Source organism: Aythya fuligula, chromosome 17, assembly GCF_009819795.1.
Source record: "Aythya fuligula isolate bAytFul2 chromosome 17, bAytFul2.pri, whole genome shotgun sequence".
NCBI classification, from domain to species: domain Eukaryota; kingdom Metazoa; phylum Chordata; class Aves; order Anseriformes; family Anatidae; genus Aythya; species Aythya fuligula.
Genome location: NC_045575.1, coordinates 8,738,525 through 8,760,408, shown reverse-complemented (window position 1 = coordinate 8,760,408; position 21,884 = coordinate 8,738,525). Strand labels below are relative to the sequence as shown.

The window sequence follows — 21,884 nt, the reverse complement described above, 5'->3', positions numbered from 1 at the left end:
ACTGAATTAAGACAGACAATTAGTGTACAGAAGTCAGCAGAGGCTGAGCGTGCAGAACACAAAGTGATGGGGACCTGGGAAAAAGGTGAACTGAGGACACTGGTCAACAGCAAATGCAAGCCAGGCACTAAGCAGGCAGTCTGTGCTCTGCCTTAAGAAACCACCACAGAGAGCTTGCTGATTTATTTTTTTCCCCCCCCAAAAAAGAGAAAAGATGACACACAGAAAGAGTGAAAGAAAAAAAGAACAACGATGCATCAGTGGAAGTGAAATGCCTGGCAGCAAGAACTGAGGCAACCTTAAAGTTAGTGTGTTTTATGTTATTTACTCGCATTACTTCCTCCCTTTATTCAATCTCCCTGGCAACTTTACACTCCATCAATTTTTAATTGTAACTGATGTGACATACATGTTGTCGGAGTCTCATTGCTGCTGGAAACTCCCAGTCCAGCCACAACCCCATTCTTCTCAAAGCTCCCCACTGACATGTTAATCTTTTCCGCCATCACGCTTTGGATATGACCCATTGCCTTCTTCATTTCCACCCAATTTTATTGCTGGAATACTGTTCTGCATGAGCAAACTGTTCAAATGAACTCAAGTGTGTAAAAGGTTTTCTGAGTTGACACTTTGGAGGTAGTGCATGTGACTATGTTTTACATGGAAAACAACCTAGATGTCTGCGATTGCCATGTGCGCTGCTATGAGACGCCCCAGATAATTAAGCAGATAAGAGTGATTGTTTTGCATGGCAACAGAGGAATGGTGGCGGGTTGCTACCACTGAATGACTGATCTAAGGTCATATCCTCTCCGATTTTCCAGCACTCCTGCGAGGGAGAAGGAAACAATTTGTCTGAGCTGATCATGCAGAAATTAAAAAAAAAAAGTAACAAAGGAAGCCGCACATCTAGGAGGCACCAACTGGAGGAGATGGATCACAGGATGAAGCATCAGTTTACTCATGCAGTCTGTTCCCAGTGTTGAGGCCAGTTTTGCTGACATATGTGCTTGCACTGGATGCAGAGTCTCAAGACCAAACAAAAGGCTGCTACACTCAAAACATGTGGAGGTGCCTGCCACAAGAAGTACAAATTCAAAGAGCAAAAGGGCCAGCCACCCAAGTACCAAAGATGGATTGCAAGGTAGCAACAGAAAGAAAAATAGTTCAAAATGAGGGGCAAACTGATGCTTAAAACTGAACTAAGCCTCATGCTTCCTGCTATAAAATTATGTCTGTTTCCCCCCCTACCCCAAACTCCCCAACAATCTTGGTTTCATTGTACCCAGCAAGGGCTCCTTCTCCCTGTGTATTTCTCTGAAATATAAGAGAAGCCCCCACACATGCATAAACACTAGTGAAACAGCTGCACATCCAGTGCTGCCATTCCCAGGTCTGATGAGGATTTCACTTCTCTGTGTACCAGAGGTGCTCCCATATTAAAACGTTATGGTTTTACTTTTGAGGGGAAAAACTTGCAGATTGGCAAGCCTCAACACTCTTCAATGTGGCTATAAAAATAGGTAAACAAAATATTCTATAGAAAGAAAAAAATAGAAGTAATGGGAGCTATTAAAATCACTGCCCATTCCTGGAAGCTTCTGACTACACGGACCAATTTTCAGTTTTCCTTCCTCCAGTGCCGTTATGTCATGGAGAGATTCAGTAAACGTTTCACAGCCAAAACAGCCCTCGTCTCCTTGATGCATTGTCTTCATCTTTGCAACCCAGAAAACTTGGTGAGTCAGAAATCCCAGACTGGGAAGTTGCAGATTTACAATAACACATGGCTTAACAATACATTACGATTTAGCCAACACAGAAATTTTCCTGTTTTCATAGCAGGAACATGCAGACATGATTCTTGACATTGTCAGAGTTTTTAACTATAAGGAATTTTGGAAAAAGCTCGCCTAACTACACAGACCTTGCCTTTAGGTAGGCTGGACTTTGGCCAAATAACAACAGTGACAACAAGAAACCACAGATAAAAACAAAATGGAAAATCCTACATACACTAGAATTTCTAAAGAAAACAAAACAACGTAAAAACCTGGGAAAATCCTGAAAGAAAATGAATATACAGCTATGACAGGAAAAGATGACGACAGCATTAATACAGCTAACTCTAAGTCACAGATTCTTAACACAGATTAAGTATAAAATGCTTTAACAAAATGTACATGTTCTGTGCATAGAAATGCCTACTCTTGTGGGGAAAAATGTTCAAAAACTTAAAATCTTGTATCACTCTATGTAAAACATTTGAAGAATTTACAGGGTCAGTGATTCCAGAGTTCTCTAATGAGAGCACACAAATCTCCAGGGCATTTTAGGGCTGAAAATTTGCTTTTTTGTAGTTGCTCAGCTCCACAGAAAATCAGCTTTTGTCAGCAGAAGGGACATGCTTATCTCTGATTAGCCTGCGAGATGTACATGGGAGTCACCCTGTACTTGAAAACATAGATACAAACCAAGACATTACTTCAAACACCCACCATGCATTTGGTGGCAAGGCTCTCCCTGAAAATAGCATGGCAGCTTTGGGGCTGCAAGGAGGGAGGGAAAGGAACAGACCTCATGAAATTCATTTAGACAACGAACCCTTCTAGAGAAACAGTGAGATACAATCCTGCAAGCCACCCTCAATCAGAGCTGTTTCTGAAATCCCACAAATGACCTCAGCTTGTGTGATCATCACTCAAACGCTGGAGAAAGCTGACATCTAAGAAGTGACGAAGAGCTAAAGGCAAATGAAGGAGAACTGGGGATATTTTTCAGTGTGCCAGTAAGGAAAAGATATCTGGGCAGGGTCTCTGCTGCTTACAACAGCCAGTCCAACTTAAAGAATGCATCCTCAGAGCACATGTTCAAACACTCCCCCTAAAGCTGTGCTCGGACAGTGTAACAATCTGGAGGAAGAGCAGGAACACATGTTCACCATGACATCCTCCACTGAGGGGCCCTATTTCTCCTGTATGGTGCTTTAGTTCTTTATCACACAGCAGCTCCCTGAGAGCAGCATCCGCTTGCAATCATCTCATCGCCTCCCCTATCATATTGCAAATTTGCCACAGAGACAAAGTGTCCCATGCTGATTCACAGTGGTGGAAAAGTTCAAATAATCCATTTATCTCAGAGGCAGCCTGTTGTCATGGACACTAAACTCTGGACACGGCAGTTATCAGGACAATAAGCCTGTCCTCCAAGGCCTCGCTAGCACATCAATCAACTTCTAGCACATAGGGAAGATAGCGTTCCTTCAGCATGTTTTATGGAGGGGATAGTATATTCATTACTTCCTCTTTTGTCACAAATGGAGTATCCTCAACAGTGCCCAGGGCTCAGTGACCATGTAGTTACTGTATGCTCTGCTAGATGTTTTGAATTTAACAGAGAAATCAGAGATCAAAATTAATTTTCTTCTGAAAAAGCATCTTTTCTACAAGGATATTGAAGTAGACATGGGGACAAGACAAGAGGGAGAAGGCTGCTGACTTCCCGCCTATGAATCACACTGTATTCCTCACTGGTTGGAGGAAAAAATCTCCATGATTCTCAAAATCAGAAGGTGGAAAAAACCTCTCTGGGGCACTTCCATATTCAAAACCCAATTATGATTTGCAGTAAGGGTAGCAGGAATTAGTTAAGCACAGTCTTACCTGGATCTGTCCTTTCCCCATTATGCGATCTGTGCTTTCTCCATCCTCTTTGGTGAGCTTCATTTTGTTGTAGCACTTTTCATAGCACAGAATCCGCAGAGTTTGTGAGCCTTCCAGCTCAATTTCAAACTCCTGCAGGGCACCAGGAAAGGAAAGAGCAATGAATACACCACAGCAGGACACCAGTCTCTTAATAATGAATAGAATCTCCTTAAAACTCATCAGGAAGGAGCACTTCAGGTCTGACAAAAACCTCCTCCCTAATGCAGGCAGTCTAGGATTAAACTGGAATTGTATTTTGCATATACAAGATGGCCAAATCAGAGACTAAGATGCTTGACTCCTTAGCCAGGTTTCAGTAACACATCATTCAAAGAAACAAATCCACCCATGTTCCGTATATTTAATTTTGCTCTCCAGCAGGTTTGCAAGTTGGCAATAAACAGGTATAACGTCTAATTCTTCCCACTCATAACAAATAAACAAGGACACATCCAAAGAAACCTCCTTTTTCAGTGTATTTTCACTGATGTCTTAAAAAATAATCATACTTACCTTTTTAAATGACGAAATGCTGGACAATGCAAGACAAGTTTGTACTGAAATCTTTGTTTAGCTATCCAAGAAAAATCTGCCACAAGACCTGAGAGCCATGTGAACCTGCTAAGGATGTGCTGAGAGGCAGTACATGCAGCACAAGTCCAGAACATGCAGCATGGGCTGTGGACAAAATGTTCTTTCATTTGTAGTTTTTCTGCTCATGAACTGATGGAACAAGCCACATTAAGAAAACTCAACCTACCTCGTTCCAGTTGGGCTCCGTGGTGTCTCTGTAAACTCTAGTTTTAGCCTTGTTCACGAAATACCCAAAAGAATCCACCTCTAATGTGCAGTACAAATCTGAGGAGGGAAGGAAGATGCAGAAACGTTATATAAATTTCTAGGAACTCCTATCTTTTCCCAAGTTTTAGGGTGTTACTTCATTTATATCTTCTGTGTATTAGCAGCTGTAGCACTGGCCAGGGCAAATTTTGTCATCTGGACCAGCAGAGTTGCTTTTATGCAGTTGAAGTACCAGTACAGTGGTATAAATAACTTCATCATAGACAAGCCCTTCATCTATAACATGAGTCTGTTGTTTGCTATCATCCAATATTTCCCAGGTCAATCCACAATGAGCAGACGGTGTACACCAATGAGAAATGAAACTTCCCTAGGTAGATACTGGATCTCATCAACCCATCAGAGCTGATTTCACTGACAATGGCATCAGCATAATATTCCTCAGAGACTAGGTTAGGGGCTAGCCATCAAAAACTCATTATCTCCACAAAGTGATTAACTGTATGGTATCTAGTGTTTTTGAAGGACTAGTAGAAAGCTGCAGACATTGCCCCTATTTGTATGTTTTAAGTTATGTTAGCCAGCTTCATTGCATTCCCCTAAATTTATACCAATATTCTGACTTCACTTCCAGTTCTCCAAATCACCTCCTCACCATCATCCCAAATGCTGCAATCCTAAATCAATCCACGACCAGCTGTCACAGCACCTGAATTACCTCACCCCTACGATCGAACCTTGATCAACACCTCTGTATTAAAGAGCTGCAACTCACTTGAACTTTGTTTGAATCCTGTGGCAGAGTGGACGATCACATTCAGGAATCCGTAGAGACCTGGGGATTCATCATCTGAACAAAAGAGGCAAGGAATTCTGTTAAGTTCACAGAGAAGTCAAGAGAGGACAGTGATGAGCTGATTTTACACAAGTTTATGAGCACAGGTTTACACAGGTTTATGTTCCTAAAAACAAATGTGGCAGGAGCATTTAACCTAGCTGTTTTACTAAAAAGAGAAGGGGATATTGTTCCAGGTTCAGTGTCTATTTCACCTGTAATATCTTCTGGCAGTTTTGGGGTTTTACAATGCCACTTTTGGGGTCAGCATGACAGCATGGAAGAGATTCAAAGGAGAAAAGTAAAAATAAAAATGCCATATCTATACTACCGGGTTACACAGTAATAAATGATGGCCTTTGACAAAGTTTTGACCGAGGCTAACCAGAATTCTTCCAAAGGATTCCCAGGCATAGTTCAAAGGTGTCCCAAGCCAGGGCTCTAACAGGCATGCACATCCCTGGCATGATGGCTGTGTGCAAAATCTATTTAGTAATCAGTGGATACATATTGGAGGATGTCCAGGAATATTTTACTGATTCAGATGAAGCCATATAATTTGGAGCTTGTTTTCTTCTTTTTTGTTGTTGCAGCAAACATTGGGATCACTAATTGCTTTCACTCCTGCTGTTCTCTTTTCGCATGCTATCATCTACTTCAAGTAAGCTACAAAAGTTGGCTACATAAGGTCTCAGCTTTTGATTTACAGGAACCATCAGTTTGTAAATCATCACCAGGCTGAAGCCTGTAGCAGATAGAAGCAGTAAAAGCAAGTCTAGGGGAAATGCACAAAGGCAGAACACAGATAGATTTTCTGTGCAGATACACCATAAGAAAGCACAAACTAGAGGTCTCACCTTCCTTGTTGATAGTGAGGGGAATGTTGTGGACTGTTTGAAGTTTCACACAGGAGTTGGTCAGCATCTGAAGCTCCACTGATGTGAGCGAGAAGCTTTTAAAGCCTGCCATGGAGATTCAAAGGAAGAGGAATTAAAATTCAAAGCAAAAGCTGGGCTCTCTCGTTTTGGACAGAATACCTGCTCCCTAGACATTGCTCAGCAATAGGACCATGGTGTTCAGGTCTGTACTGCTGCTGCAGCCCATCTCCATTTAGGGCATATTCAGCTCTGTTTAGGGCACATTCATTTAGTCCTTGGAGTGAAATGTCTCAGTTGTTCAAAGGAAGCAAGGGGCACTCATATTCTTGCAAAGCCAAAAACCAGCCATGCCAAAATAAAAGTTTCTTTGGACTAAAGCCAGGTGAAAGGGTGCAGCTGTTCCCTCCACCTGGAGCTGCACAAATCTCTGGGGTAAGTTGGACAATCTCTCCCCGCACATTCCCTACATGGTACTATAGTCAAAGTTTCCCTAAAGAGGCTCAAATATGCAAGACAAAAGACATCCACGTTGCATTATGAGTTTCAGTGCGTGGTCCTCTTTTCTCAGGAAACTCTGCCCAGACCTCACCCTCTGGATTCCTGCTCTTGGATCACAGCACTTGTACCAATGCCCAGCTGAGGGTCACTCACATTTCTTCTGCTGTTCACGGATGTTCTCCCTCCACTCTGCCCTTTCATAGTCCGATGAAATGAGGAACGTGTAACTCTACACAGGAAAACAGAAGAACATTATTAGTCTGACACGCCATTGAGAGCAGACCTGCCTCCAACATCTCCAGTGAAAATTCTTAGCTATATTGTCCTTCTAGTACTACTGCCACTTGCCCTACATCACAGCTTTGTCAGTGACAGCGAGGACTCCAGCAATGTGCCTTCTCAGCAGCGTGCCAGTGGTACCAACATGGGCTCCTGTGGTCAGAGCTTTCACAGAGCTCCACCCTGCAAGGAGCAGCTGTGTCCCTGGCAGCATGGGGTCCCATGGTATTCCTTGTAACAGTTGCACCATGAAACCCCAGAGCCTCTATTGCAGGCCAAGAGGCTGATGCAAGCTGAAGAAGCAGGCACCAGCTTGTGAATTTTCAATGACTAGTAACAGGATCTTGGGAGCATCCTTTGTCTTTGTGTGTGTAAAGGCCACGGTGAAAAGCTCCAGTACTGCCAGAGCAGGTGATACCTCTGGCACACTGAGCATCCTGTGGAGCTAAAAGGAGATTGTTCACAACCATTCAGCATCCCCGCTGCCAAGCGAAGCTTTTTGTTAGATGAAAAGAGCATTTCCTATCTCTCTGCCAGGGCAGGTCCGTTTGTATATGGCATATACAGGCACACGGACACACACAATCCTTTGACATCTGTCTTGTACACAGGGCCTGAGGCAGACCAGAAAAGCCACTCACCTTGCCATTGCGATTGTGTACCCGGAAGGCCATGTTGGGAGACATCAGCAGTAGGAGTGATTCCTGCTCTGAGAGCTTCTTTTTCAACCTCTCAATGACCTTGCTGCCCTTATTGGCTCTCTGAAGGGTGGGGGAGAGAGGGAGACAGAGGACATGAATGTCATTCTCCTACAGCTGCCCCAATTTATGCCAACACACATTTTCAGACCCATGGTCCCTTCCCTCTGAGAGTAGCAAAATGGCCCCAGGCAGGAGAAATGCTGTCAATAGGATTCACAGGGCTCCAGCTGCTCAGGAAGGTGTTATCTCTGCATTATCTCTTCAGCCAGACTTGACTCTGTGCCCAGTCCTAGCTGCCCCAGATGAAGGTGCAGGGCTGCGTGCCCACCGTCCCAGTTACGCCCTGTATTTTCTGTTCTAGAGGCCGCAGCCAGTGTCCCATCACTGGGCAGCCATAGCACTGCCAGGTCCTCCACAAGCATCCTTAGTCAAGGAGAGTGAAGGCAACTTCTCTAAAAGTTGCTCGAAACTCTATCACCAAAATTCTTTCCCATCTGCTACCTACCAACGCATTTTCAGAGGTCACCTAAAACAAGTTTTTTTTTTTTTTTCTTGGATAAAACCCAGCCCCAAAGCCAGCCACGTACATTGTTTGGCACTGATGCACCAAAGCGTGTTTCCTAAACACCTGCATCTTGTGAGTAAGAGGCTTCCACACGGTGTTCTTCCTAGTATCTCACATTTTCCAGGAAACCCTCTCTGAAAGCTAGCCAGGGCAAAGGCACAAGAAGCATGTTCTTTGGAAGTGCAGGGGATTTTCTTCTCATGGTACAAGTAATTTTATTCATATCCTTCTCTACATACCATCAGGCTTTTAGTTTTCAAAGCCTTTTTTCTCATTTGGGTGGCAGGATGGTTCAAAGTCCAACAGCTCTGAGAAAACATGCCTTGCAAGCAAAGACAAGCCTGGGCCAGAGACACCACATCTGTGTCAGACTGTCCAGTCAGAATAATTTGTATTCTCCTTATATATTGCTGTTGCTTTGACACTGGTGAAGTCAGAAAATGCTAGAAAAGCATAAGTGAGCCTGCAAAAATTCCAAAGTACATGCTTCTGACCAAAATCACTTACAGGATCATACTCAGACAGCCAGAAGTCAGACTTCCTAAGAAGTGCTATGCCACACTCCCAGTCCTTCTCGTGTCTACAGCATAAGAGCTCTGCTCTCCACATGAATGCCTGGATAAAGCAGTCACAGATAGTCCTATGCAAGTAGGGAAGCTACTGGCTACCATAAAGCATCTTTTGCAGTTCCTGCATCCTCAAAGGACACCATCATTCAAGCACTGCACTAGGATGAGCAACGATGGGCTGCGCAGCAGTCTAGATATCACTGCTAACAGAGCTGCACCACAAATCTCTGCTGGGTGGTCTCTGCAGGACTCCCCATGCTGTGCAGCTTTAGGAATGCTGCTTCTATCAGCATCTCATGTCAGCAAAGATACTGAATCTGTTCTATGCTTTGGATGGAGTGCTCAACCCCTTTTTACCTTTTCACGCTGGATGTCATTCTTGATCTGGGATATCTTGATCTTCATGGCATCCAGCTCCTCATCAGGTACCAGTGGGATGTTGGGCACTGCCTCAGACTCATCCACCATTTGGAAACTAAGGTCCGTGAGTGGGATGTACCATTTGCAGTCATACTGCTGGCTTTTTCTGAAAGACAGAAGTTCCAAACCTTTACTACTACTGGTGCTTGGCAACACCCACTCCCCCTTCCCATGATCCTTTCCTCATTATAGTTCAGAAGATACAGAAATGGGCACAACTTCACTGTGACTTCCAGGTGGGAAAAATCTGGCAAAAGGCTGCTCTCCAGTAAGAAACTGGAGTATTCAACTATCATTGCTGGCTAAACTGGCTAAACCGAGAACTGTGCTGAAGCTGAGATGCAAAGTACGTAGTCCAGAAAGGAAACCTCACCCTCCAATCTGCTTCTTGAGCTTGGCACACAGGAATAGATCAGTAAAAAGAAAGACATGACGGAGTTTGCGAGCCCCCTCAACTAGCTCCACCATGAAGCTGTCCTTCAGGAGCTGCCGGTGCTGGTGAAAAACAGAGAAAATGTTTTGGTTAGTGCAGGAAGGGCCCAGGTAAGGCACTGAGCCCCCTCAGCAACACACTCCATACTCCTTATGCATGGCTCCTACCAGAGCCAATTGAGTAAATTGTTTCAATACAGAGAGAAAAAAAAAAAAGAAAGAAAAAAAAAAGCTGTTAAATGTTCCTTATTGCAAGCTCTGCTCCCTGCTGTTGCCTTCTCTCCTAGGGGCAGCAATGGCCAGGCACCTCCTTCCTCATCTGGTTCCAGGTCAGAGCTGAGGCTTATTTCCATCACCTGTCTCTGAGCCCGTGTAATTTATGGTGAGTCATTGCCTGGCTTCTACATACCCGAGGGCCACGATCGCTCCCAGAACATCATCCCCCCCACAAACCAGTAGAGAGCAGCAAACACCACTTTTCTATCCGGGCTTTCCCTGCCCTCCCCAGGAGTCACTTTCCCAGCTACTGGGTGCAGCTGGAGCTATGAGGAGCCTACCAACACCTCCATTCCCAGCAGCATTAACAGCTGAATGCCATTGCTGCTTCTTTATTATAAGTGCTGTTAAGGGATGATTCCTGACCAAAATGTGTAGCTAGCAAACTCCTCAGTAGTCCCTTACCAGCCTGTGTTTAAACAGGACCATCTGGATATGTCCCCTACCCCATGCCTGTTAAAAGCCTTTTTTTTTTTTTTCCCCTCAAGTCAAACAAACATTCCTCAAACCTAGATGATGTAAAGAAAGTGCCTAACACTGATGCCATTATGTCTGCCTCTGGTTCCAGGAAGCTTTACAACCTTCTACATGAGAGACACACACTGGAGGGCAGAAGCACCTCTTTCCTATTGCCCTTGCAGGGGCTCTGCAGCTGACAGACAAAGTCTGGAGCGCTGGCAGTGAGGTGGATGGGTCTGTGCCGTGACCAGTGACCAACGCAGGAGTTTCAAATGCTGCTCCACACTCAGACCTTCTGTTCTGATGTGTCAGGATCAGTAAGACTTTGAGTGCACACCTGGAAGAATAGAAATCTCCCACTGATTTTCAAACAGAAGTCAAGGGTATGAAACTCTGGGCAAATTCTATTCCCACAACGACACGTAACTGTCAGGTTTGCCTTGCTTCATGGCCAGTACAAGCAGGCACCATCAGTGTATCCATGCAGGTCTGCTAAGACACTTTTTCCTGACCCACAGTATATTTCCTTGCTATTCCAGCTAGGGGGATGCTCCCCTGATGCCAGGGAGTGACACAGCACACGTGCTGTACACGCCATGACAACGTCACGGCTGGAGACTGGAGAGATCTAACACTGCCCAACGCTCGCCAACACCCCCTCCTGCTGTTTCACTGCCAGCCTTCTCCAGGCCCACGCACAACTTGCCAGTAGGATTTGCTGCTGGCCTGCAGCATCTCTGCAATCACCACACATGCAAAAGCTGTCCTGCTTTTCCAAAGGCAGCTCTGCTCCGGTGTGCAGTAGGAAAGCAGTTAACCTGAGCAAGGTCAAGACATCCAAAGCAGAATCGTGCCTCAGTTTCTCTTTATGCCTCATGAGTTATGCCTCATGAGTTTTATTTGCTGCATGGTATAACGAGCCTTGAACACGTTTACTGCAGAGAGTGGGAGTGCAAACCCCCGCACTGCCTCTCCTTCCTCCTACCATCCTTCCCATCTCGGCTCTCCAAATGAAAACAAACCACATCAGTCCCGAGCCCAGCACACATCATGGCAGGAAGCACAAGGGAGAGAAATGTCCTTGCAGACATAATTCTTGTTTCCACAGTCTGTCCTAGAGCACCCCAAACTTCCTGACATGGGCTAAGAGTCTGCGTTTTACTGTCTGCAGCTGCACTAGCAACACAGCAAGCTGCTGAAGCACAGATAGCGTCAGCATCTCATCTTGGGGCCACCTGCCAATGTACAAAAGTCCTGGGAATCTGTGAGCAGCAGCAACCAAGGCTGCACCTTCCCCATAGTGCCAGGAAGTTAATGTTGCTCCCCAGCAGACTCTTGTACCATCTCTGGGCATGAGCCTGTGGAGATCTGGTATCCAGCAGTGATTCAGGCTCTGAAAGGCCTGTACATATGTTAATGTTTATTTTTAGGTGGGCGTGATCCTCCTGGCTTCTCCTTGGTGGTTTTGGAGAGAATGCCTGCCTGCATTGATGTCGCTGCTAATGATGTGCACTTGTGCATGCCTCCCCCCTCCTGCCCAATCAACAAATCCCAGGTAGGCAGGAAACTGGAAACATCCAGCTTTAAAAATAAATAAGTAAGAAGGAGGTATGCTGTCAGTAGCAGAAACACTCTCCACAGCTGCAAAGAATTTCATCTGGGGGCATTAACAAAGCAGGGAAAGAGATTTTCTGAACAAGCCAAAACCCTGATCTCAGGTTGGTAGATCTGATGAATATCAATTATGCTGCAAATCAGCTGAGCTCCTCCAGGGCAATGAGAATAGCTGCTTGTTGCCAGCTCAACCTCAGCCCATTGTTCTTAGGTGTAAAGATGTTCTCTCAACTCACTCACCTCTGCTACCCAGGCAGGCACGTGCCCCAGGCCTGACCTGCTTTGTGTCTCCCTTTTGCGAGACACTGGCAGGTGTGTTTGGCTTCAGCAGTATTCCTGTACCATCACCTAGACCACAGTATTTTGAAGATAAGCATGTCTTCAAGTGAAGGGATGCCCATAAAGAGGCACCAGTGACTGGAAGTCCTGGTGTCAAGCCTCCACAAAGCAAGACTAGATGAGCCCATCACTGTTCCCTGCAGCAAGGCCACAGACTTGCTCACACAGCCTGCCTGTTCCACCCAGACGACCCCTTCTCCTGTGTCTAAATTTGCACCTCATATGTGACTGCACAGTCTTTGGCTGTCATCATCTGAGCAGAATTTCTCCAGGCATCCCTGCTCTTTGTCCCACATCTCCCCAAAACCCAAGCAGAAAGCTCAGCTATACAATGCCAAAACAGGGGTGTGATTTAACAGCCTTTGTACTTCCCATCTGGGACTTGGGTACCCCTCCTTTGCACTGAGTTTATTTTGGCTGGCACTCCTGGGTACAAATTACCCAGGCTGACAAGACACAAGTTTTGGCAGCAGGATCTTTCAGCAAGGGAGCTGGGAAGAAGACAAGGGTGTATTTCCTAAGCTTGACTGGAAGAGAAGTGAAGAGGTGAAAGGGATGTATTCCAGTCATCCACTCGGAGGGAAACACTAAGCTTCCTTGAGCTTTCATTCTTCATTTCTTCTCACTCATGAGCTAGCTGGGAAGGTCTCCCACAGGGAGCCACAATGAGCAACCAAGGATCCAGGAAGGAGAGGACAGGAGAAAGGGTTTGCGGATCAAATCATAAGGGCGTGGAGCTTGATATTAGATCTAACTACCAGCTTCTCTGGGAAAACAGGATTTTCATTAGGGCTGGCCACAATAGGCATGCACCAGGCTGAGCAGCATCAGTGGAGCAGAGGAAGCAAAGGGTCACATCCTTTGTTGCAAATGATTCATCTTGCCGGGAGGGTTCAGCAGGTCAGTGGGAAACAATAAAAGCATTTCCCAACTGGCTTACCAGATCCCTGCCAAGCCCCATGGTGAGGGAGCACAGGGCACCTTCCTGACCTCCCGGCATGAGTCAGCCCATCCTATCCCGCCCTGGGGGAGCCAGCAGCCCTCTCAGGCAGCACTTGTGCCCGTCAGGTGCGCAGGCCACCTCAGCTCCACCGGTCCTCTCTAGCATTTTGGGCACCAAAGCCCATCTTGGTCAACTCCCACCTACAGGCAGCAACTGCTGTTCCTTCCGTGGCCTCTTGCTAGACAGGGTCTCCTGAAACACGAGGTCTTTTAGCTTTGTGATCCTGCTGTATGAGATGTACAATACCTCATGTGTTTCCTAAAACAGGCTACACAGATACCAAACAACGTGAGTTTAGTATCAGAGTGGCAGTGTGATTCCCTCTCCCGCAAACAGCCCCAGTACTAGCAGGTGTCCAGCCCAGGAGCTCAGCTCAGCTACAGAAAGATGTTTGTGGAGGCCTAAAGGAAAATCTCACATTTTGTATCAAAATGGGGTGAATTAGGATCACCTTTAATCTCTTACACAGGGCCTGGGCCCTGTCACCTCCACAAAGCTGTTGTCAAGCTCCTGCACTGGTGCAGTAAAAGTCCCAAGTCTCCCTTCTAGACCCTGCTTTCCTTTTCATGTTTTTACCTGCTTCTTCTCCCACCCATCTCAGTGCTCTGGACAAAAGAGCTCTCCCTCTACATCCTTCAGTGCCTGGATACCTCTTTGGATTGCCTCCTGCTGTCCTCCTCCTCTTACCTCTGTTAACAAGCATCTCCCCCTTCTCTGCTACCAACCTCACGACTACCTATGTGCTCATCAATTCATCCTACAGTGTTTTTGTGCTGTTTGCACATGATAAATCCTGATGCTGTCACGTACCACTTAACTCCAGGAAGTGTGGCAGAAGGCAGAAGACCAGCTTGTCTGAGACACATTACAAAAAATGGAATGTAAAAATATTCTCATCCAGAACCACAGCTGTACAAAGAGTTGTCTCCTCACGTGAGTGCCAAGGAAAGAGCTCATCCGATGTGGTGACAGCAGAGGCCTGCAGCGTGCGTGGGTGAGAGCCCCGGGAAGGACTGGAACATGTGTGATGCAGGAGGAGGAGGGTAAGAGCAGGAGATGGGTATTGGCATATGTCAGCGAGGAAGAGGTGGTTTGGTTTTCTGCAGAGCGTAGGAAGAAAATGATTCCTCGTGTGTGTGTGCATGTGTTGCAAGACCAGCATTGCAGAATAAAGGGATTCTCTGCCTAGGGAGCTAAATTGGCTGCCCTTTGAGCATTTTAATAGCCTTTTTTTTTTTTTTTTTTTCTTCTTTCCAAAGCTTCTGTCACCAGGAGCTCTCTGACTCCAGCTGTGAGAGAGTGTGAAGCATCCAAGATCAGTTTTGAGTGCTCTATTGCCAACATCTGCCCAAGGCCTCTAGGAGCAGTAGGCACCAGGCCTCAAGCTGTGCGTGCCTGCCTGGGTCTAAGCTTAGCCCCCAGCTTTCCAATGGCTTTAGTTTGCACTTCTGTTCCCTTGCATAGCTCCTTTGCCCTTTCTTGTTCCTACCACAGCCTCTGCCACATTGAACAGGAGCCTAAAGCAATGATATCCTGTCCCTTGATTGCAGTTACAAGTCACATTTAGATACACGGTAGAGCAGTTTGCCAAGCAGCTGCTTTTCCTAAGTGCAGACATGGAAGGTCCACAGCAGCATATGATCCAAATCTGATCCAAAATGCAATCTAGTGGACGTGTTCCCAGAAGGAGCTGCCTGTCTGCCCTCTCATGTGCTGAGAAGATCAGACACTAAGCCAAGGTTTAGCTTTCAGGCAGCTCCATTCCTCCATACCACTGTGGGATCACACAAATACCAGTGCCAACACTTCACAGAGGGTGGGACTGCATGGCCATGGGCAGGGCAGAATGGCAGCCACCACCACCCAGATTGGTTTGAACTGCCCTGAAACAACACCCTGCCAAGAGCGCTGGATGAGCTGCAGTCAGGGAAGGCCCAGCATCTCCCAAATTAACTCCGTGATTTGCTGCAGTTTTATTAACTCCTGCTTTACAAAAATGGGCTGAATTAGCTAGAAGCACAAGCCTTGGCAGTGAAAGACAACACCAGCTTCATGGTCGTTTGCATCCAGATTCAGATGAGAAAAAACATGCAGTCCACATAAGCGATTTGTTAATCAGTCTCACAGGGCTATCACTCCTTCCCTTCTAGCTTATCTGGCACATCCTTCACCTTAAAGCATACATTTTCCTGCTTCTCCAGGGGACCACCCTCTGTAAAACCTCAAACAGGTTCCCTTTTCAAGACCAGAGGATAGCAGTAAAGAAGAGTCAGTGAGCAAATAAGGTGTCTGCTTCATGCTCCTAAAAGGTGTAAGATTTTTCACCCCTCCCATTCTAAGTCAGAAGGTGCTGTGCTACTCAGACCCCCCTTTTCCTTCCCTCTGTAAATGTGTTTGATTACTTAGAGAGTCAGTGAAGTGGATATCCGCAGATAACCCATCAAAAATGTAAAGAATAATAATAAAATAGCAAAAGCAGAAAGGTAGGAAGAAAAGAAGCAGTAAGATAATGGAATAGTACAGGCTGAAGGGAGACAGATCCAAAAGTCTGGAAAAAGCCCTCCTAGCTTCCTTGTGCTGCCATCTACCATGTGCTCAAATGCTTCCTCAGAGATACAGGGACAGTACTGGGATTGAAATTCTTAGGGCAAGACCAGAAAAGCTGTCAAAAACTGCAAGGCCTACACTCCTCCCATACCCTTTCCTTAGAGTCCTACTGTGAGGATACATCCAAACCCTTCTGCAGATCATGGAGAAAACGTCCTCAGCCCAAGACCTCTATGTTCTGCTAGTTAAATTCAGCCTCAGGGCCATTCCTGCCTTTCCAAGCCCCAACCAAGCACGCTGAGTGAACCACTCACAAATCAAACAGGCTGGGGCTGGTGCTCTCCTGGCTCATTTGTAGCAGCAGTCCCCAGCAAACTACAAAGCTGAGACTGGCCAGCAGCAAGGGCCAAGCTAGGTGTAGCATTCCCTCAGTCCTGGTTTGTAGGTTCAGCCCACCAACACGGGTCTTCCCTGTTGTAGCCCCTTCCGTCCCTGCAGTGAATGGTTTCACTCCCTTTGTACCCACCTCCTCATACTAACTGAAATACTCATTCAGCCCCAGCACATTAAACCATGCCCACAAATCACAGAAAGCTTTCAGTTTGCACTCATAAATCTAGAATTATGAAAAATTGCCTGCTGAGCCAAGCAGAACTGGGGGGCTGGTGTGCAGGAAGGACATCTGACATCCTGCAGGAAGATAGCAGGCAGGTCAGACCAAGCCAATGTCCCCGGAGCAGGGAACCACCGTTTGCAAAAGGGATGAAGACTTGTACTGCCTCCTGACCCACACCTCTTAGCAGCCCGTCACTAGGGAGATTAGCCACTCACTGCTACCCACAGTTCAAAGAGATCCTAAAAAAAAAAAAAAAAAAAGCTGGAGCAAAGCAGATTCAACTCCTCCCGACAATGCACTCAAAGGGAAAATATTCTGCATAAAAGGCAAGGACTGGGGAAAAAAGATAACTGCGATCAGCACCTAAGCAATACATGAGGGAAAAAGGCTGTTTTCCCTCCTTCTCTTCCACCAAGGAAATTTCAAAGTGGTGTAAGACAAATAATGAGAAAAGCCATCAAAGCAAGCTGGTGATTCATTAAAATAAAAAAAATGCATTATGCATTGAGAGTAGTCAATTAGGAGATGCAAACTGCACGCTGTCCTGTCACCCCAGGGGAAGCACAAGCAAGGGGAGTGGGAGGAAAGGATAAGCAGAAAAGGAAAAATTTACAAGCATAAACAAAACCCAGCTATGACCCCAAGGTGAATAGCTTGTAGGAAACAGCAGCCATCACTAACCCACCCAGAGTAGCTGGAAGCTCCCTTTGTCTTTGGATTGCTACGAAGAGAATGAACGTAGCTACTCTCCAGACAGAGTGGTGTCAACCAAAGCATTACTGCTTCGAAAAATAAGGGCTACTGGTGCCAAATGATCAAAGAAAGTATCCACATTCAGATTCCCAGAGTGGAAGGCTGGGAAGCATCAGAAGCAAGTACTTTTCTTCCCTGAGCTCAGTGCAAGCAGTGTGGGAGAGAGCACAAAGGGTTCCCAGTTCCCTCCAGCACACCTACAGCCCTCTCCTTAGATACGTAGTCTACTTTTCCTCCCCACATCATACAAGAAGTCACTACAGGGCCAGTGAGAGTGTGAACTGGCCTGCTGAGCCCAATGCTGACAGGCCTCCCCCTTCCTGCTTTGTAAGATCTGACAAACATACTGCTCCAAAAAGAGATCATCAGGATTATCCTCCTGAGCCTGCCCCTCCGCCTGGGCTCTAGCACTTCATTAGGATTCTGCATGACACTTTCCAAAGCCTGCATCCCTCATTGAGATGCTGACAGACAACGAGAGAACACAAAGTGCTCCCTCCCCTCTGAGGGGGCATTCCAGCCTGCAATTTCTGCTATGACTCAATCAGCATCCACTTTAATGAGGCCATCTACTATCTCCCGGCCTTGGTGACTGATGTTTGAGCTTGTACCTCAGTCTCTGATTGCTCAATCCTCCCTCTTCTCAGCTGCAGTTCTCCTCAGTTAACAAAATAAGAATATGACCAAGAATTGTAGGACAAACAGTGCACCCAATTCCCAGTACTGCAGCTTCTAGCAGATCTTTGTCAGCTGATAATCCGTTTAGCAGCTAAAAGCAAGCATGTTTAGCTGACAGGATCTGGGAATACATCTTGAAGGTTTGTGTGCGTTAACAATCTCCTGGGCTTTGTAGGAGATGTTTTTGCACTGGCTAATTTGGGTCACTTTTGATCAGCCAGTGTCTTTGGCACGCTGCCACAATGCCTCTTATGAATTTACTCTCTTAGCTGCACCTCTCTTTTGTCCAATCTCCTACATCCTTCTGTCTCTTAATAATGTCAGTCCTGGTGTGTCCTCATCGGGAAGGACTGAACTGCCTTCTAATGAAATTACAAAGCAGATGAATCAAGCCCAATGAGGCACGTAGGAGTTTACTATTGTGTAGGTCTATGGCCTCCTTGCTCAGCACCACATGCAGGTAAGGGAACTTCACAACTTCAAACTTATTGGACACATTTCAACTCCTAGAAGAGCTGAGAAGGGCTGCATCGCACCCTTAGGAGTTAAATATCCCCCTTAGTTTTCCCAACTTATTCCATTTGTTTTGCTTCCTAGTCCCATTTACATTATTCTTTAGAAATAAGAATGCAAAAATGAGTTTTATAGTGCAAATTAATATTCTGGAAAACAGCTTTTCCTGCTATGATTTCTGATGTTTTCCTTACCTTTTTTCCCCATCTAGGCTTCCTGTTTGGTTTGAGTGTGCAGGTAAAATACAAATCCACTTAGTACATAACTACACATCGTAGAAATGATGTATGACAAATTATTATAACACCACTAAGGACAAAACTCTAATCATACTTTTCCTCTGGGTTTCCAAACTGTTTTCCAAGCAGAAAACAGAGAGGAGCTGTACTATATCCTTTAGAGAACAAGGACACTGAATAAACTGTTTCTTAGCAACAAACAAACGAATAGCTCAAGTTCCCAGTCTGCCTCACAAAGGCGCAACCAGTATTTAGGAACCGAGAAAATAATGGAAGCAGGAAGACTCACCTCCCCCTTTTTTACAGTCATGGACTGCCGACGAGGAGTGATCTCTTCATTGATGCTGGAGAGGAAGTTCTGCGAGATCCGCAGGGCATCCTGCAGGAGTGGATGATCAGGGTGGCTCACTGGAGTGTGCTTGAGCAAATCCTGCCACCAGGAACACAAGCAAAGAATAGAACCATGAGCACCACTGGAAAGCCGAAGGGTCTGAAGGTCTCTAACTAGAGCCATGGGACAAGATGCTCCATGACTTCTTACACATTAGAATAAGGCTGTATGTATGGAGGAAGAAGAGAAGTGATGCTCTGCACTTTGTAACACCAATGGATGGGTACCATCCCTGGGCTCTTCCCCCTCAGTGTAAAGTGAAGAGGCTCTTGTGCAGCATAAGAGCTTAATTTTTGCACTCCTGCAGCTCTATGGAAAATTTAAAGGGACAAAAAAAAAAATAATAAAAAAAGGGACGACAAGTTTGAAAACTACCCTTCAGATACTTACATGCAGTACAAGTGTGCTGCGAGTCACTCGATCCACAGGTTTGTATAGCAGAGCTGTGAAAAAAAAAGCAATGTAAACATAAAAAAAAGAGGTACCTAAACATAGCCCCTACAGAGCAACTTGTCCAATGCCACTGAACGTACAGGCACAGGTTTATTAACCAACGAGCTACTAGAAACCCTTCTCTAAGGTTAATGTGCTACACAGCCAATTAAACACACATCAACACAGAGGAAATAAACATGCTCCACGGGAAACAAATGCCCACTTGTGAGCACACCCTGTCAGACAGTGGATGAGCACACAAGGCAGTACCGAACAACTGCACACAGCATGGCACACTTTGAACAATTCCCTGGCAACCTGCCTGGTCCCACAGGTCAGAATCAGGCCTCGCCAAGGAGGTCCCTGAAAGGTTGGCAGTGCCTCCCTCCTTTTGGAGTTCAGCACGACACTGTTGAGTGCTTCCAAACCCTAATAATAGGCCAAAAAAAGGAAGGGGATTGGCTTTTACATTAGTCAGTATGGAAGCTTCATATAATGTTGCTTATTTACTTTGCGCATGTATAAAGACAAGCACAATGAAAGCTGACCTTGACCAGGCTCTCTTGAGATGGCAAAAAACATAACAATTACTTGTAGGCTGATGTTTGTGCTATCACTGTGTAGGAGTCATTTTCTTAAGAACACAGCAGTCCTTTGGTTAGCTTGGTTTTGCCCAAAGGGACTCATCAGGTTTTACGCTGGGCAGAGATTTGCCCATGCATGCATGCAGTTTACTATGCACAAGCTCTACTACTTAGCAAAAGGGAACCGATTTCCTAGGTAAAGCCAGCAGAGATTCCATAATCTTCCAGCATTTAAAAAGAAGAAGTAAGAGTGGAGGTTTGGCAACAGCCCCCACACAGTCCTGACAAACCAGTCTCCTCTGCATGGATCACTCACTTTCCAAGGAATTTTTCGTCGTCTGATCTTTAGATTCCTTTGTGCTTCTAGCCTTTAGATTCTAAAAGAAAAAGAAAACCCACGTAGCAGGCAGTCAATCACCTTGAAATATCACATGGGAATGTAAGAGTCTATCTGCTCCTCCAAAGAAGGACCTAAGCGTGAATGGAGGACAGCCCTCTCACATTTCAACTCAGTGAAGGAAAAACATACTTTCCTTCTTGATAACTTCACCCTTGCCATGTCACAGGCACCCACGCATCTCAAATATTAATCAGGTTTCTTAGGAGTGTATGTCAATAGAGATGCAACAAAGCAGAGAACCACCTACAGCAACAGAGGGATGGTGGAATTTTTAATCACCTGTAAGAGAAAGGCATGTCCTTTGGATGGATGCAGCCATTGTCACAGCATGCATATGCCACCAATAAATAAAGTACAGGACTGGGATTTAGCACCCCTTTGTTATACTTCCTTATATGTGCTCTGAGCTGTGCAACCTTGGCCAAGTCATTGTCTTTCGTGGCCATAAAGGAACGATATCTGTGACGCTTCTTTTTGCACATGGACTATGAAGCTGCACGTATTCATGTGCTCAGTGCTCTGAAATCCTCAGCAGGACGCTAACACAAATACAAAAGTATCATTACCATCGTTCTAAATGCAGCAGGTACTGGCATAATTTCAGCATTAGCCTTCAGAAAACAGAAGAACTGAGGGATCACATTTGCCCAGAGCCCAGCACCCTGCTGCCCTAATCTCCACTCTATCCTCTAGGTGTTACCGTAACACTATCCATACATAGTGCTATTAATAAGTGGGAAACTCCACGGAATGCATTTTAGTACTGAAAGAAAAGTTAAGCACAGGGGAAGCTACTCTACTAATGAGCTGACACCACTGGAGCACAGAAGTGATAGGGCAAAGGACCAGAACCTGGTGGAAACCCTCAGTACAGAAGAGAATAGAAGGCACTTGCGCTCTGATGAGTAGTACAGCAGATCCCAACAGGCAAGCCTTGCTTCCTTTGTTTCACAGAGGGACTGTTTCATTTTATCTGTTTATTATCAAAATCTAAAGGGACATGCAACATTGAACGTACTCATTAGCTTTTTCAGAGCAATAAGCACTCCCAGTATTATTCAGCTCTGATTATTTATTTGCTTGTTTTTAAGGACACGGATATGAAGTTCACATTCTCTTGGCAACTGAGTTCTTGAAGATATAATTACTGCAGTGCAAACAGTCAATGAGACCATGCACTGCCAGCAAAGCCGGTGGCCTGGGAAGCCTGAAAAAGCCTTCAAAATGCTTCGACACAAAGTACTCCTCTTAAAGACAGGAAATCAGAGCAGCCGGTAAATAATCTAGATTATGCTTGACACACTTGCCATTTTAAATTGAGTTTTCCTGTGCTACTCTCATCCTCTCCAAGGCAG

General features: G+C 45.5%; 1 protein-coding gene across 2 annotated transcripts in view; it reads right to left on the bottom strand.

Moving 5' to 3' along the window:
* BCR (BCR activator of RhoGEF and GTPase) overlaps positions 1 to 21,884 on the bottom strand; it is a 96,136-nt gene that overhangs the window by 10,778 nt on the left and 63,474 nt on the right. For both annotated transcript variants that reach the window (XM_032199226.1, XM_032199225.1), the window contains 11 exons: positions 20,446 to 20,506; positions 19,501 to 19,553; positions 19,009 to 19,149; positions 9,624 to 9,745; positions 9,188 to 9,356; positions 7,637 to 7,756; positions 6,870 to 6,945; positions 6,198 to 6,302; positions 5,281 to 5,355; positions 4,465 to 4,562; positions 3,663 to 3,794 (listed from right to left, as the gene is read on the bottom strand). In XM_032199226.1, coding sequence (XP_032055117.1) covers positions 3,663 to 3,794; positions 4,465 to 4,562; positions 5,281 to 5,355; positions 6,198 to 6,302; positions 6,870 to 6,945; positions 7,637 to 7,756; positions 9,188 to 9,356; positions 9,624 to 9,745; positions 19,009 to 19,149; positions 19,501 to 19,553; positions 20,446 to 20,506 — 1,152 coding nt within the window. The remainder of the gene's footprint in view (positions 1 to 3,662; positions 3,795 to 4,464; positions 4,563 to 5,280; positions 5,356 to 6,197; positions 6,303 to 6,869; positions 6,946 to 7,636; positions 7,757 to 9,187; positions 9,357 to 9,623; positions 9,746 to 19,008; positions 19,150 to 19,500; positions 19,554 to 20,445; positions 20,507 to 21,884) is intronic.